This window comes from Musa acuminata, chromosome BXJ3-6, assembly GCF_036884655.1.
Source record: "Musa acuminata AAA Group cultivar baxijiao chromosome BXJ3-6, Cavendish_Baxijiao_AAA, whole genome shotgun sequence".
NCBI classification, from domain to species: Eukaryota; Viridiplantae; Streptophyta; class Magnoliopsida; order Zingiberales; family Musaceae; genus Musa; species Musa acuminata.
The window spans coordinates 28,537,501-28,554,066 of NC_088354.1; the positions used below are offsets into that span (position 1 = coordinate 28,537,501).

Consider the following 16,566-nt stretch of genomic DNA (forward strand, 5'->3'; position numbering starts at 1 on the left):
GGAAATAGAGTGCTAATTTCCATCAAGCAAGAGGAAGAACATACATACAATTGTTGAATCAAAAACATTTTTTTGGGGGTGTGTCTCCAAATCCCACTTAGCACCAAATCCAGCAACTCCACCTACATCAAAAGCGATTGGACTTCTTCATGCAGTCATCAATCTCAAGCTCTCTCTCTCTCTCTCTCTTAAAGAAACCTTCAAGTAACAAACATTGGTATTAGAGCTTGATTCAGATAGTCTTCTGCTGTCAACATGCCATTTTGTAGCAGATTTGAGCTGGCGTTGTCAAATAGATATTAAGCAACCTTTAATTGAAAGTGTTGTCTACACCATATTTAATGCGCGAATATCTTCTCACTAATGATTCTTTGCTAGTCTGATCAGTAACTAAATTTCATCCAATTCACATGAATTTTTTTTACCATATGTTTTAAACATCATAGATCATATTCAATGGACCAAAGTTTCAAAATGTCATCAATTATTATCTTATAAGTCAAACCTTTATACTGTTTACTTGACTAAATTATTATATCTGATTTGAATGAGAGTTGTTTGACCAACTCTTCTCCACAACAAAATCATAATTAACATAAGAAATTTAGCAAGTCAAACAGTCTCCTCTCAACCTTTATTCTCTATTCTTATTTAGGAATAGCAGATCTAGGAAATTTTAAAACATGTAATGAGTGAATAGTATGTAAATAACTTTGCATTCAAGCATCAAAATTTGATGCTCAATTCAATATCTACCATGTTCTTTGTGGCTGTTTCTAACCTTGTGCAGCCCTTTGTCTGTCATATGCTTATAATCTTAAATATGATGCTCGAAATTTATATCTATAATAGACACTAAAAAGTTGAAGCTCGCCCATCAAAGTATGGTATGTGCATATCTCATTTCTGTGTGCATTTTGATATGAGCAATGCCCAAGACCACCCAACAAACATTCTAGTGAAGTGTAAAGACTGGGAGTAGTTTTGTAGGTCTGTTTTTGGGAAGAAAACACTTGCAACCAAGTCAAACATTAGCAGAGTAAAACCTCAAGGAGAAGATTAGAACATCAAGGCGAGAATGGCAGGGAAAGGGTTTTGTTTTGTTGCTGAATATTATAAGCGGTACCCAGCAAAACTTTCTTGTGAATCGTAAATATTTGGTGTAGGTGTGTAGGTCTTCTCTTGGGAACCCTAATCAAGAAACCATGTCGTGGTGGAGATGTGAGACCTGCAAACCGTTTGCTACCAAAGTCAAACACTAGCAGAGTTGAACCCTCAAAGAGAAGTTTAGCACATCAAGGAAGAAGAGTTTGGCAGTAAACAAGCATGTTTTTCTCCTCTATTTTGCTCAATATTAAAAGATGTAGTCGGATCAAGACAGTGGTCCAATCTTGGATGCATAGATGGGCGCTATCAGCGTTGACTTATTGCTCCCATGCTTGAGATAAAAAAGTGCCCATTCCCATCTCTAACCATACAAACTTCAAGATTTTGTAGCCATAGTTTGACTGACCATCTCTTCCTTAGGTTATATCTAATTACATTTCTCTCTCTCTCTCTCTCTCTCTCTCTCTCTCTCTCTCTATATATATATATATATATATATATATATATATATATATATAATCCACGTTTGGCCTTTATGAAGACAGGAAGACTATCTATGAACATGATGAGTTCTGAAGCTTGAAATGCACCAACTCATTGGGACTTATAGTGTCATGCATGAAAAAACCCTTCAACATACAAGCTGACCTCTCTTAATCTCTTCCACCGTTGACTTATGACATCAAAATGTCAAGATGGTAGGGACTGTGTGTGTGTCTCATGTTGCCATGATCAATCACCATGCAAGTTTTGCATGGTTCAGCAGCCATGTTTCGGTTCATAACATCGCATGACCATCACGCAATGGGTACGTAAAAAGTTTCATGGTGTGAGCGCCACTCGAGGTGGCGAGAAAGGCGCGACGCCGTGTGGAGGAATTTAGTTCATTTGATCTTCATCGGACGGACGCCAGCGTCGCACCCGGTCAACTTCGGCAGCAACCACCACCATGACGCCGGCGGGTCGTCACGCGCGGGGGCCGCATCGGGACGACCGGTCAAAAGACGGTGCGAGTAGACCGACGCGTGTCGGGAGGATCTGCGCGACGTTTTTGACCGCTGCGCGTCGCCCAGCCTTTTAGCCACGTGACTGACCGCCTGTAGCCGGTGGGCGCTCGTGGTCGCTGACTCATCCACAGGCCCACATGTTGACCGTGGACCAATTAATTCATATGTAATGCGGATCAAGGGAAATAGTTTGAGAGGAGGGGAGCCATTCAAATGGTCCTCAAGGAAAGCTAAAGCCGCACTCTTCCTCGCCGTCGAGCCCTTCCCCATTTATTCCTCGCTGCCTACTCCTCGTTCTCTTTCACACACCCTTACATGTCTGGGGAGGATGGAGAGCTCTACCACCATGACCACGGCTTTTTCCAAGACCGCGACGAGTTCGCGTTTCAGGACGAGAGACATGATCTGTCGTCGCTCTTCGCCCAAAATCAGGGCGGCGGAGGCGCCGCCAACAGCCTACAAGGTCTCGACCCGTACGCGGTGTCACCGTTCTTGAGCTTCGATGACTTCCTGGGTGGATCGGCCGTGAGACACGGGACTCTGGCCAGCGCGTTCGATGCGTCGTATCTGCATCCAGATGTGTTTGGTAATGGCGAGATAACTCTGGTAGACAGTACTGCAGTCAAGTCCGGTAATGATCTCGCACCGCTGACTGGGTGCGGCGGCGGAGACGGCACGTCCCCGGTGTCGCCGAACTCTTCTGTGTCTTCGTCATCGACTGAGGCGGCGGTGGAAGACGACTCGGGGCGACGCAAGAAGGATCAGCTGAAACAGGAGGTGGATGAGGAGGAGGAGGAGGAGATCAAGCAGCTAAAGCGACAGGGTAAAGCTGGCGAGGAAGCTGAGAGAGACAAGGCTAAGAAACAGTGGGTATTCACCGCTTTTTGCTTCTTAGATCTGCTTTCAGATCGAGTAGTTTTTTCGTTGATTCGTCATCTCTCAGTGTGAAAGCCTCCAGGGTTTCTCACCCTGCCTAACAAAACAAAGCTTTTAGGGTTTCCCCAGTTTGATCCACTCTTTTGGTTCTGCTCCGATCCATGGTTTCTATCTTCATATGCATTGTGAGATCCGGTAAACATAGATCTCAAGATAATTGGCACTTGGTCATACAGGAACAAGCCGAGGAAGAAGGGAGAGAAGAGGCAAAGGGAGCCTCGCTTTGCTTTCATGACCAAGAGCGAGGTTGATCATCTCGAAGATGGCTACAGGTGGAGAAAGTACGGCCAGAAGGCAGTCAAGAACAGCCCTTTTCCAAGGTTTGCCCAATCCATTCCTCCTTATCATTCGGATCGACATAACATTTCTTCTTCGTTTCACCCATTGTTGCAGGAGTTACTACCGGTGCACATCTCTGAAGTGCCCGGTGAAGAAGAGGGTGGAGAGATCATACCAAGATCCAACGGTTGTGATCACCACCTACGAAGGGAAGCACACTCATCAAAGCCCCGCAACTGCTCGAGCAAGCGCACAGCAGCTGCTTGCGCCGCCTCCACCTGCGGCAGCATCGACAAGCTTCCGCAATCACCTTCTGATGCAGCAGCCGCGTGCACCGAGTGCCATCCAGCAACACAACGCGAATGTTAGCGTCAATCTTCCCGGCTTCCAATCTCCATTGCAGCAACCTCAAGTCGCCGACTACGGTCTCCTGCAAGACATCGTTCCTTCCTTCACGCAGTACAGCGAGCCATGACGTGGCTTACTCACTCTGCTTCTTCTCTATCTGTCTGTAACTCGACTATTCTTGTACATGGATGTTCTTAAGTAGCGGACGATGAGAATTTGTAGACAGTACATGGATGCAGATTGGATCTGTCTGACGAAATGAGATGAAGCTAGATGATGACAGTGCGCGCATACCTGCAACAATGGTAGCTATCCATGACCTAGCTATAAGTTTGATTCATGCATGCCTTCTTCATTATCACAGAAGGCCAAATCTTCATTGGATCTGTGTTTCATATGATTAATGCATGGTGGAGAAGTCACAAATGAAAAGGATGATGAATTATGGCCCTATCCATACATACATTCCAGGAGTCCTAGTAGGGTCAGATCATCCACTAAAATCATGTGATTATGACATACTATTGTCACATTTACGAAAAGAAAGCACTATTATGTTTAGATGTTGTTTTTCTCTTTTAGAATAATCTTACAATATATTTTCCCTAGTTTTTGCTTTCAGTAAAACGATTCAGTTTCTTGGTCATGAAGGTTCAAAGGTGTTTGGAAGCTTGTGATTTGTTGATACATTTGCATTTATCTTACTATGTATTGCCTAAAACCAAGATGTTGACATGCATTGGATGTGTACATTTCAACAAACATCTGGGATCATGGTTTAAACCAATAGGTTATTATTTATATTGGCGATGGTATCATCTCACACTTCATGGCAAATCTATTCCTCTCCTCCCTTTAATGATTGATTGTTAAAATAGAATCAATTTAATTACCATAAGATACTGTAGAATTATCAACTGAGCAAGTTTGTAATCCTGGTTTTTTATCTTACTTTGATACTGTAGAATGTCCGATAGAAATGGGCATAGTAAGATCCTCCTCCCCTCGAGTGTCATGTTTGATTTCCGAGATATGAAGATAGACTCTTTTATCTTTATGTTTATATTATTTTTTGTTACTCGATCTGATCTCTAATGTCACAGTTATTGTTATTATTGCTAACGCCCATCCCCCCCTGTTGAAGAAGGGAGATAAGGGGACTGATAAAAAGTTGCCATATGTATCTCATCATTGTCTCATAAAATAGTTGGATGATTGAATGATGAATTATGCTCAAAAGGATTGCATTGTTTCAGTAACATACTGCAAACAAACACCCAAATCGATGCATTGAGCTTCAGCTTGAATCATGGAGTTCATCAGACAATGGCAGCGGCAGCGTCCCCAAACAAGCCCTTCTCCATGACCCAGTCCTCGATCATGGCCTGCGCGGCCTCCCCTTGGTCGGCCGGAACCAGGTGGCCCGACCCGTAGACGACGACATGGCTCAAGCTTCCCCAGCGCTGCACGTACCCGGCGAGCTCGCCGTCCACATCCCACACCTCCCTCTTCGCCCTCATGAAGCTCTGCAGCTCCTCCCACTTCATCTCCTTGATCCAGGCCTCTGTTGATACCACGCCGTCCCTGAGGTCGAACACCCCCTGGTACAGCAGCACCCTGCTCTTCCTCACCAGCTCCTCCACCATGAACATGGTGCTCTTCATCACGTCGGCGTACAGGGCCTCCCCCACCGCGTCGCTGCAGTCCTCCCACGCCACCCCCGCGGCCACGCCCAGCGCTTCCTTCACCTCGTCCTTGTTGAGGAGCACGGCCACCATGCCGGTCTCATAGGGCCTTTTCTTGGTCAGGTCATACAGGGTCGCCAGGCCCGTGGCGTTCTGCAGCCACCTCAGGACCCTGTCCCTCGCGTCCGCCGCCTCCGGCCACTTCGCCGCCAACACGAGCTGTACGGCCTCGGCCTGCAACTCCTCGAGCCGGGCTCTCTGACGCTCGTTGATCAGGCCGGTGAAGTAGGCGGAGGCGGCGTGGGTGCCGACCTGGACGATGGGGTGCGTGAGCCCGTTGCCGATCGCGACGCCCCGGAGGTTGAATCGGCGGTTTGGCGGCAGCTGTGCGTTCTGCCGTAGGATGTAGTACCCGGCGGAGGGGACGTATTTTCCAGCGTAGCTCTCGCCGGTTATGTAAAGGGGCCGGAGGGGAAAGGAGGGGTCCGAGTCGAGGAAGTGGCGGAGGGCGGAGATTAGGTGGGCGGCAACGGCGGACTGGTTACGCGGGATGTCGGCGAGGGAGGGGGCAACGCTGAAGCCGGTGCCGAGGGGGTTATCGATGAAGAGGAGACCGAAACGGCGGTTCCAGGAGGCCGGGTTGCGGCGGAGGGCGGGGGAGTCATGGGAGACAAGGAAGGGGCCGAGCTCGAAGAGGTTGCCGAGCATGGAGGAGCAGCCGGGGCCGCCTTGGAGCCAGACGAGGAGCGGGGTCTGAGGAAGTGGGGAGAGCGGCTGCTGGGCCTCGTAGAAGGCGTAGAAGAGCGCCGCCGAGGATGGCGACGAAGCGGCGCCGATGGGGAGGTAGCCCGACTTCGTCGGGCGGGCTTCTTCAGGGAAGAGAGAAGTCGCAGAGGAGGAGGAGAAGAGCGAGAAGAACAAGAGGAGGATGGGGGCGATGGAAGACTCCATGTGGATGAGGGATGAGAGACGACAAGAGCAGGTCGGAAAAGAAGAAGAAGAAGGGAGAGCATTCATTGGTGGCAACTAAGTGTTCATTGTTGCGCATGATGACTTGGGACGGAAAATGACAACAAATATTCCAAAGTGATGTGTCCATCTTCTTTCTCACAAGAGCTTAGAAACTACGTATTCTTTTATGTATGAATTTTACTTATACAGTTAGTATTGGAAAATATCTTAATTTTGATGCCTTTATGATCGTGATTTGATTAAAATCTTATAAATCAACAATAGAATAGGATAATAAGTCTCGTTTAATATTCTCCCCACCCATTAAATTAGAGAGGATATGGTATAGTTTTAAATGCGAAAGGATCTTCATTTCGGTATTTCTTATGTGTTCTAAAATACAGCATAAGCTAACATAAATTTGTAATCCCAAAAAGGATTGAGTTTTTTTTAATTTATTCTAAGCCCACCAGTTCAACGAAAGAATTAATTTATAGGTAAGATTTTCTCGTCAAATAACGACGAGAGTCATGTTCATTTAGGAACTCAATCGATGACACTAATTCACACATATCTAAATAATTTAATAGTTACTTTTCAAATTTAATTAAAATTTTTAAAAGTCTAGAATGCCTAAACTTTTTCCTGTAATTTCAGGTTTTTTTATAGACGATCTGTCTAGTAGTTTAGCATAGATGAACTTTGGGGCATCCGCAAACTACAATATATATATATATATATATATGGTTATGCAAAGTAGATTTTTTTTTTTGCTAGTTTAAATTTCGGTTTTCAAAATAATGAGTAAATTTTATTTCAGAAACTTTTTAAATATGAAAACGATTAAAGTCTTCTATGTTTGAATTGTTTCAGAACTAAAGTATACACGTATAGTGGATGACAGTTTGCTGTGCCCTTCCTATAGCAGGCAAAGACTTTGAAGATTGTGCCCTTCCTCCCGTTCATTAAATAAAGTTTACATTCACATGGCATTCACACCTATCGCCAATTTGACCCTTCTTAAGCTTCATAAATTATGTCATCAGTATCACCTACTCCTTTGTGAATAAAGTATGAACCATCATCGAGCCTCATTCAAGTAGTTTATAACTGATGATGATGATGACAAAAATAATAAGATAGAATCAATTAATTTTGTTCGAGCTAGTACCATAGAAGTCATAGTTCATTCTATTCTATTTTGCTACAATTAAAAGGGCTTAAATATGCAGGCATACTTCTAATTTAGATTTTTTGGATCTAAACTTCACCTTTATGTAATCTATTAGGCGAGCAGAAAACGGGCATTCAAAGTGTAGTGACACCACAGATCAATAGCTCAAGTATAGCCTACACGATAGATTGCAGAATACATGAATTCAAGATGGCCTAAGGATGCACCTAGTGTGTACCTTCTGCAGCATATAGAAGATGACATCCTGGCCTAGTGAACAGATTGCTGCCATGTTTCAATTGTACAAGTCTCAGCTGCAGATAAATCTGCAGCAACAACATATCATACCACATGCCAGATAATCCACATTGGTTATTCATAGAAGCTGGAAATGGACTCATCATGCGTTTATAAGGGAAGAACAGTATGCAATTACTGATCACCGCTATTGGTGTCACCGTTATTCTCGTTCACACCCTCAGAAGCAGCATTAACCCCATCTAAAGTGGAAAAAATGGTCAGATAGACAGGATTTTTACTGGACAAGGAAAAAGGAGATAATTAAGTGGTAATCATGAATACCATCATTTTCAGTGGAAGCATAAACTGAGCGCCGGGAGCGTACTTGCTGCTGAGGTGTAGGCTGGAACAAAGTAAAAAAAAAAAGAAAAAAAGAAACTGATGAATCAAGACTTGCACATACAAGGTAAGGAGGAAATATGGCTCAAAATATAATATCAAGTAGCCTTGTGAAGAATAACAGGTAGGTATAACTTTGAAAACATCATTGCACCATGCACCATCAGAGAAAGATGGATACCTGCAACTTTGGCCGAAGTGCCTCAAGGGGCCCTTTGGGCTTCTGAGCATGTCCTCCCTGCTGTGGTTGTAAAGGGAAAAAAGGAGTAGATTAGAGCAAAAGACTAATATTAACAGCATCACCGCTAAGGCCAATCTTTAAGTCTAGTTTAGCACAATGCAGCTTCAAGCTGATAACAATACCTTCCCTAGAGCCCAATCAGCAGAGTCGAAGTAAGCACGTTCATGGTCCTACAAGAAGAAATGTTAAATATGATATTCGACAGGAATATTCAAAATAAACTAACATGCACTATTAATCGGCTAAATTCAGATTTTATTTTCAGCAGAACCATTGATTTATTTGTGTTTATGAGATGAGACCTCTCTGTATGACAGGTTTTGCCATCTCTTATTTCTAGGGTTTAAATCTCTGGATCTTTTGGAAGGTTATTGCCAAGTTGGATGAGTTTAAATTGTAAAGATTTAGTTTATCTTTCTCCCTGGCAACTATTTTTTCTGATTCTAGGCAAACCCCTAAATTGCCTAAACTAATCTTACAAGCTATATAAAGCATCAACAGAGGTTATATTTTATCAAGTCCTTGATAAATCCTTCTGAGGCCATGATAATGACCTTTTATCAACTCACTTATATATTATACGAAACAACAACTAGTACAATAATTGATTCAAATTACAAAAACTTCTTACCTTGGATATCAATGGTGGTTTCTTGGGTAAAATTCCTCCATACTTTTTCTTAATTGCTTGTTCCTGCAAACAACTAGTTGTATAAGGATGACAGTACTGAAATATTTCCATAAAGCAATGGACATACATCTGATGTATCCTTGCAAGAGATACAAAGGAACAGGAAAAGAAAAGCATAAGGTCACCTCCTGTTCTGCTGAGGGCATGGCCTTTCCCTCATTTTGGTTCAGTTCAATGCCCTCAGAGACATCATCGTCTTTCATGTCTGACATGATGTCCTTGGATGATTCTTGTCTGCAATTAAGAAGGCTCAATCAAAGAAAAAAAAAAAAAGGCAACAAAATGAAGACTTATATGTTGCAGGATGTGTTCATAAAGCAGGATGACACAAAAGATGCTTAAAGAAACAGTCAGCAAAATGACCAGAAGTTTAAAAGAAGAAAAACAAACTAATGTCAGCAAAATATATCTCAACTATATGTACTAATGAATCTTTCACGTGACTTCCTTGGTAACTCAAATTTACACCTGCTCAATCTCTAAGACAGCCAGATCTGCACCTTTAGGAAAATAAAAGAATTTCTTTTTGGCTTTAAATGCATCTCTATATATACTATAACAAAACATGAAATGTAAATTAAACCGTACACCTACTTATATGTTTCATTTTGCCTTTAAATGTATTTCTATAGATACTATAAGAAAACATGAAATGTAAATTAAACTGTACACCAACTAACATGCACTTCTCTGACTCAACAAAAGCCCATCCCATGAGCTACCAACCACATGACATCAAAAGCTTACAATCATGTCTACACATAATGAAACTAATGACTGAATCTCCTGACACGACTAGGAAGCAAGCTAATCTAGAAATTCTATTTAATACATAACAAATATACTGAAAAGAACACATTAAGCATGTCATGCAGTACTAGTACAATATTGTGTTGAAGTGCCCATGAAAGTACTACAGCACCACCTCGTTTGCTCTGTTGTTTTAAATAGAATGTTCCATGCAAGTCTTAAGATGACTTATAAGTCCCGATGGCCTCCAATTGGTGAAGGTTACTCTAAGCCTTCTGCAACCAGGAAAGATCTTCTCCTAATTGGTTTATAAGACTTATTTGACCATTTAAAGCCTTTCCAAATCTATCATCTGCAGTCTTCAGTTTCTCATGACCAGCACTGAATTAAGTAGGTGTTAAAAGGGCTGCAAATCAACACTTAAACCTTCCGCATCGTCCAACCCTGCTGGAGATTGGGCCAACAGTCTAGATGTGCATAAAAAGGCCAAACCAGCTCATATCCTGACAGCAAGGTCTTTGCCTTGGCTGATCATATCATGGCCATTGCCTGAAACCAATCCAAGTAGGACCAGCTTTGTAACATGGGGTCCTAAAATGATTTCCTATAATATCAACTAAGCCCTCCAAATTAGGCAACCCTGCTAGATTCAAGGCCCGGATATAATTCGAAGTTGAGGTACTTCTTACAGTATGCAGCCAGATATGCTTTCCATTTCCTCCTCTTTCCTTTTCTCTCTTCCCTTTGACCACTATAATGACATAGCGGACATTCGAACGTGTTTAAGCCAATAAAGACCACCACAGCGGTGAGACAATGGAACGCCTGCATAGGGCGGAGATCAAACCCATAACCTCCCACCGAGGAGAGATCCCCGTAGTATGAATCCGGAGCATAAATGTAGAGGTTAAGCTCACACGTCAAAGAAGAAAGCATTAGTTAGGCGATCTAGGTTTCCGCAAAACCAAAACATTAGGCTCAAGATTCGGCATGCATGTTGTGGATGCATAAAAAATGTCAGGTCTCACTAGATAGTCGGGCATCCAGAAAGACGAACAGAAATCATGGGAAGAAAAACGTCACCGAGGTAGAAGAGGAGGAGGAGGGAGGCGGTCGGTAAGACAGGAAGAAGAGAAACAATTACAGCGTGTCTTCGCCGTCGCCCGCGGTCGCGGTCGCGGTCGCTGCTCCGGCGTCGCCCTCCGTCTCCGCCCGCCGAAGAAACCTCCACCGGATTGGGGATCCAATCGATCGATTAGGGCATGAAACAGGGCTTATATGCGTTCCGAGAGCAAGCTTTGGGCTTAAAAGAGGCTAAAAGCAAACGTGGAACCCACAGCCCCACTCAACGCCACTCCATCCGAGCCAGACCATGAAGAACAACGCGGCCCGACCACATATTGGGCTGCAAACTTGTCATTACGAGGAGGAGGATGAGGCCGATGAAATCAATTGTCTGATACTGTCTAATTAATTTTGTTGAGTTTGGGACATAAATTTAAAATATTTAAGTTTAAATTAATAATAATATATCAATAAATTTTTTATAATTTAATTTTAATGTTTATTTACTTTTAATAGGAGACTAAAGTATGAGTCATAGGTTACAGTATTAGTCATAGGTGTTGTCGAGGATGATTAAAAAAATAATTTAATAATATGCCTTTGAACAAAAACTATAGCTATAGTTTCATTCTTTCTATTTGGCATACTGAAGGGGGCAACATATATTTAAGAAATATGCTGGGATTTTGATATGTCTTTTGGTTGATATGGAAGGCTCAGAACTATGCTTCTAAGATAATAGGACTATTTCATTGCTAAGAAAAGCACGAGTAAGTCCAAGTTGTAGCTTAGTCTTTCTCTCCACGAGCTCTTTCACTAGCTGTCTATATTATATTATGTAATTTTATTTAATTATATAAGATATATTATAGATTTAATTAAATATTAATTATAATTTTTAACTAATAAAAAAATTTAATTATAATAAAATCTTTTAGAAGATGATCTTAATGGAAGGGACTCTCCTAAATATTGTCTTAAACCTTCTACTCTCATCATAAAAGGATAAGACCTCATATCTATTCTCAACTAAGTTATTCATTGCTAATAATAATCTTATAAATAATAGAAAAAAAAGGAGAAAGAAAGTGCCTATAAATTAACATTGCTATAGCTTTCGTATCTTAAGACATTGCACTTGTAGGCTTTCTGAATAGCATAGAAAATTATGCATCATAAATCTTGATATTTTATTATTTGATTTCAATTTTTAGTATTAAAATTTTTTATATAATAGTAACATAATTATAGTTTTTTATGGTTACAATTGGTAACATAATTCTATAAGTCAAATACCCTAAATTTGTTTATTATCACCATTTGTTTGCGAAAATATGTTATTTGGTTTTGATTTATGATGTTTGAATGATTCATCTATGTTGTCGATTTGCTTTTCTATTTAATCACTTACTTGCATAGAGAGGTTTCTCATGTTTAATCGATAGACTACCAATGATGACTTACTATCAATGATAGTGTTGTTGAGAATAGTTGCCTCCGATAGTCACTAGCCCAATCATAAATAATAGTTATGTACAGACAATACTATACACAATGGAATCATCGTTGGGCGTGGCAATCGATCGCGATGACATACGTGACTACTATTAGGATCGGAGCGGCACTAAGAGGGGGGGTGAATTAGTGCAGCGGTAAAGTGTGATAAACTTTTGACGATTTAAACACTTTCAAAAACTTCGTACGATAAAAGTAACGTTTTCGTTTGAAACCGTTTCGATTGTGTTTTTAGCTTGAAGAGATAAGTAAGACGGAGACAAAGAAGTAGAGCATTAAAGTGCAAATGGTTTGCAGTAATGTAAATGACAATAAGTAAATGCAAACCAGAAATCACGCCGATTTTACAATGGTTCGGTCAAATGACCTACATCCACTTGCGAGGCCCCTCTTCGATGAGGCTCCCACCTTCCACTAGCAAATCTCTTGAAATGGAAGGGCAAATACCCCTCTTACAACTTTTTACAAGCGGTTCACTCTCTTACAGATTTTCAGCAAGAAAGAAGGAGGTGAACACTAGCAAATTGAAAACAAAACTAGCAAAGACTTTTCTCTCAAACAATTGCTGCTCAAAAAGTTGTAATCTCAGCTGAGATTTGAGGGGTATTTATAGGCATCAAGAGGATTCAAATTTGGGCTCCAAAATTTGAATTCTCTTTGGGTTCCCGATGCTGGCGGTGCCACCGCCTGTCACTGTCAGACATTGACAGTGCTGGGCGGTGCCACCGCCCAGTCAAGCGGTGCCACCACCCAGCTCTCGGGTGCTGGGCAGTACCACTGCCTAGCCTAGGCGGTGCCACCGCCTAGGCCAATTCAGCTCACTGGTTGGGCTCCAAACTTGGCCCAAACTAGTCCAAACTCAGGCCCAATTGGCCCCTACTTAGGTTATAGGATTAACACCTAATCCTAACCCTAATTAACGTGCTAACTTCGAATTTAAAGACATTTTCTAAGCTATTACAAAGTCCGTAAGTCAAGACTTCTTCCGGTGAACTTTCGACGGTCTTCCGATAAACTCTCGGAAACCATTCTGCGGACTCCCAGCAAGCTCCTAGACTTCACGATTTGATCTTGGCGAGTTCCAACGAGCTTCTTCGGTAAGCTCCGATCTTTCTCGGTGAGCTCCGCGAACTTCCAACGAACCTTCCGGTGAGCTTCCGAAAAACCCTTCGGCAAGCTCCCTACTCATTCTCGGCTAGTACCGGCAGCATTCCCGACGAACCTTCGGACTTCCGTCGAACTCTCGAACTCCCAACGAATCCTTCGTGCTTGACTCCAGCACTTTGTTTCGCTTTATGTCTTCATCGTTATCGTAGTTAATCCTGCACACACAAACCAAAACTCAACTCCGATGTAGACAATTATTACAACGCGAATTGACATTCTGTTGCCCGGCACGTCATTGGTTGGCGCTTCGTCCGATTCTTCGGTGCATCGTCCTCTCTGGCGGCTTGTTGCCCAATCGGCAGTTGACCTCCGTAACCCTGATATCCTTGGCGCAATTTCGCTCTCCTTGGCCCGATGCCCGACGTCCGAAGCATTCAGCCATCCAATATTCTGACGTGATCTCTTCCGGCGCAACGTCAATTCCTCCTGCGTCAACTGTCTAAACCTGATCGAGTAGACCTGCATCGCTCAAAATGCAGTTTAAATCATAAACACATATCAAGTGGTTTCATCATCAAAATACGAGATTCAACAATCTCCCCCTTTTTGATGATGACAACCACTTGATGACGAAGTTAACCTTAACTCCCGGAGTTTAAACAAACTCCCCCTATCAATATGCCATATTGATAGAACCTTGAATTCAAACTGAATTCAAGTCATTGCAATATTCATCATGAATACTTGCAACACGTCATTATGAACTCATGCATAGACTTATGAATATCATGTCATCAACATACTTCTCCCCCTTTGTCATCAACAAAAAGGAGAAGTACAACTATTCTTTGTGTTTGTAATATAAGTTCAACTCATTGCATGAAAAACATAATATTAAGTTTTATCATCATGTAGTTTTGAAGCTAGAAAATTTAGCAAGTAATGCATCATGCTTAGGACATTCAAGCTATCAAGTTTTAGATATGCAAGTTTTACAGCATACAAGATAGCACTTTTGGTAATGTTCAAGATAGCAAGTTCTACATCATGCAAGTTATCAATATTTGAGATGTTCAAGAAAGCAACTCTTGCTTCTTGAAATATGTAAATTTGTCAAGTTTTGCTAGATGTGCAAGTTAGCATTTTTGCCTCTTAAGATAGGCAAGATAGCACATTTGCTTCTTTTGAGATAGCAACTTTTTGCTTCTCTTTAGACTACAAGCTAGCAATTTTTACGATATGTAAGTTTCACAATATACAAGCTAGCAAAAATTTCGAAAGCAAATGCAAGATAGCTTTCTTGTGTAAGCTCATAATTCTTGCTTCCTATTGCAATGTGCAAGTTGCAAGTTTTGCTTCTTGAGATAGGCAAGATAGCACTTTTGCAATTTTTGTTTCTTAAGATAGGCAAGCTTGTGATGTTCAAAATAACAAGCTCTTTCTTCTAGAATTGTCATTTTTGCTTTCTTTGCAAAGTGTAAGCTAGCAAAATGTTTGAAAAAAGTGATCAAGTTTTGCAACATACAAGCTAGTAAAAATTCCAAACTAGCAAGAGATAATGTTTTACATGAGGCAAGCAAATAATTTGGCAAATGTTACATTTGCATCTTCTCTTTTGAGAAGTGTAATTTTTGCTTTCATCTTGAATTGTGCAAGCTAGTTAGTTTGCCTCTTTTCATGATGTCCACGCTAGAAATTCTTACTCCCTCTTTGTCATTGTCAAAAAGAAGGGAAGACCCTTATATCAATTTTCATATTATGACAAAGGTAAGTATCATTCTTATTTGTGCATCATTATATATTCAAATTAAAACATACATAATTTCAATAACCTTATTTTTCATGCACGATACCGAAAAATAAATCAATCATCATTAATAAGCATATCATACATGATACTCAAACATTAAAATTTTTAAGCATTTATCAACATGTTGATCATGATACCAAACATTCATCATTTAAAGCATTCATGATACACATCATATGTAATAAATACATCATGTACATCATTATCATAAGTATTGCATACATCATTTTAACTTTATGAATATTTCATCATTGCATGCATTATACCAAAACATTTCAAGCCATGCAAGCAATAAATACAAAGAAATCATGTCATAAAGGATAAAATCATTTGAATACCAAAAGACATGATTCATATAGTAAATATCTTTTTTAAATAAAATATCAAGAAAAATCATAGGAGTACAAAGAAGAGATCTTGTTTTAAAAGAAAAATCAAGTAATAACTCTAAGAACTCACAAGGAAAAATCATGATTCATTTAGAAAATCTCCTCTCAAGAGAATATCAAGTAAAATCGTAGAAGATCGATTAATGAGAAATTTTGATTTATAATAAAATCTCATGTATCGAATGTCGAGAAATCAAAATGATGATTTATATAAAAAATATCACAAGTTATATTTAAGAGAAAAATCATCATTCATTTTTAACTTATTCAATTTGTCACATCAATATTTCTTAGATATGCATGATACCAAAACATGGTTTTAAATCTTTAACATATAATATGCATAAATTGAAAGGAGAAGGGAAGAATTCAAACGTACAAAGATTTCAACCATCTCATAAACAAATGTAAGACCAAGTCATGAATCCAAAATTCCATGAATCAAAATAATCATCAAAGGTAATCTTATGTTATTCCAAGAAATCAATATCATGATTTTGATAAAACTCATTTCAAATTTAAATCATCAAAATCATCAAAATATCAACATTACTTTCAAGAGATTCAAAATGGTATACATAGATTTATCATAATAAACATCAAGATCAATAGGATAGAGAAAAATAATATTTCAAGGAAAAAATATTTTCCTCTTTTTAGTTGTTTCAATTCATATGATTTTATTTCACTTATACCAAATAAAAACACGTATAATGTTTAAAACCGAAAGTGTAAGATTTATTACAACAAAGATTAATAAGGCACTTTCATTATGGTAAAAATCAATAATCCATAAATCACAAGATTCATATGCATAATTTCGAAATTTATTAAGCATGATCATTATGCATGACACTAAAACATGGTTTCAA

At 40.4% G+C, this 16,566-nt stretch overlaps 3 protein-coding genes across 3 annotated transcripts; 1 reads left to right on the plus strand and 2 right to left on the minus strand.

Annotated features, from left to right (window-relative positions):
* Positions 1 to 2,327: 2,327 nt before the first annotated feature.
* LOC135641837 (WRKY transcription factor 71-like) lies at positions 2,328 to 3,915 on the plus strand. Its single transcript, XM_065157594.1, has 3 exons — positions 2,328 to 2,980; positions 3,227 to 3,370; positions 3,444 to 3,915. The coding sequence occupies exons 1-3, from the start codon at positions 2,430 to 2,432 to the stop codon at positions 3,802 to 3,804; spliced, it is 1,056 nt and encodes a 351-aa protein (XP_065013666.1). The 5' UTR covers positions 2,328 to 2,429; the 3' UTR covers positions 3,805 to 3,915.
* A 974-nt stretch (positions 3,916 to 4,889) lies between these two features.
* LOC135641836 (serine carboxypeptidase-like 50) lies at positions 4,890 to 6,374 on the minus strand. The gene has a single exon (XM_065157593.1). The coding sequence runs from the start codon at positions 6,311 to 6,313 to the stop codon at positions 4,997 to 4,999; it is 1,317 nt and encodes a 438-aa protein (XP_065013665.1). The 5' UTR covers positions 6,314 to 6,374; the 3' UTR covers positions 4,890 to 4,996.
* Positions 6,375 to 7,644: 1,270 nt separating this feature from the next.
* On the minus strand, positions 7,645 to 11,085 carry LOC135639485 (uncharacterized). The gene is made up of 7 exons (XM_065153248.1): positions 10,953 to 11,085; positions 9,184 to 9,292; positions 8,999 to 9,061; positions 8,490 to 8,537; positions 8,308 to 8,367; positions 8,070 to 8,130; positions 7,645 to 7,987 (listed from the first exon to the last, which is right to left on the minus strand). Exons 2-7 carry the CDS (start codon positions 9,268 to 9,270, stop codon positions 7,920 to 7,922), a joined length of 387 nt encoding a protein of 128 aa, XP_065009320.1. The 5' UTR covers positions 9,271 to 9,292; positions 10,953 to 11,085; the 3' UTR covers positions 7,645 to 7,919.
* Positions 11,086 to 16,566: the final 5,481 nt, after the last annotated feature.

Coding starts and splice junctions, on each gene's coding strand:
- LOC135641837 (XM_065157594.1), top strand. CDS start 2,430: ATGTCTGGGGAGGATGGAGAGCTCTACCACCATGACCACGGCTTTTTC. Junction 2,981..3,226: donor AGAGACAAGGCTAAGAAACA/GTGGGTATTCAC, acceptor TTGGTCATACAG/GAACAAGCCGAGGAAGAAGG. Junction 3,371..3,443: donor AAGAACAGCCCTTTTCCAAG/GTTTGCCCAATC, acceptor CCATTGTTGCAG/GAGTTACTACCGGTGCACAT.
- LOC135641836 (XM_065157593.1), bottom strand. CDS start 6,313: ATGGAGTCTTCCATCGCCCCCATCCTCCTCTTGTTCTTCTCGCTCTTC.
- LOC135639485 (XM_065153248.1), bottom strand. CDS start 9,270: ATGTCAGACATGAAAGACGATGATGTCTCTGAGGGCATTGAACTGAAC. Junction 8,538..8,998: donor AACCACCATTGATATCCAAG/GTAAGAAGTTTT, acceptor TTCTTCTTGTAG/GACCATGAACGTGCTTACTT. Junction 8,131..8,307: donor CACTTCGGCCAAAGTTGCAG/GTATCCATCTTT, acceptor ACTTTGTTCCAG/CCTACACCTCAGCAGCAAGT.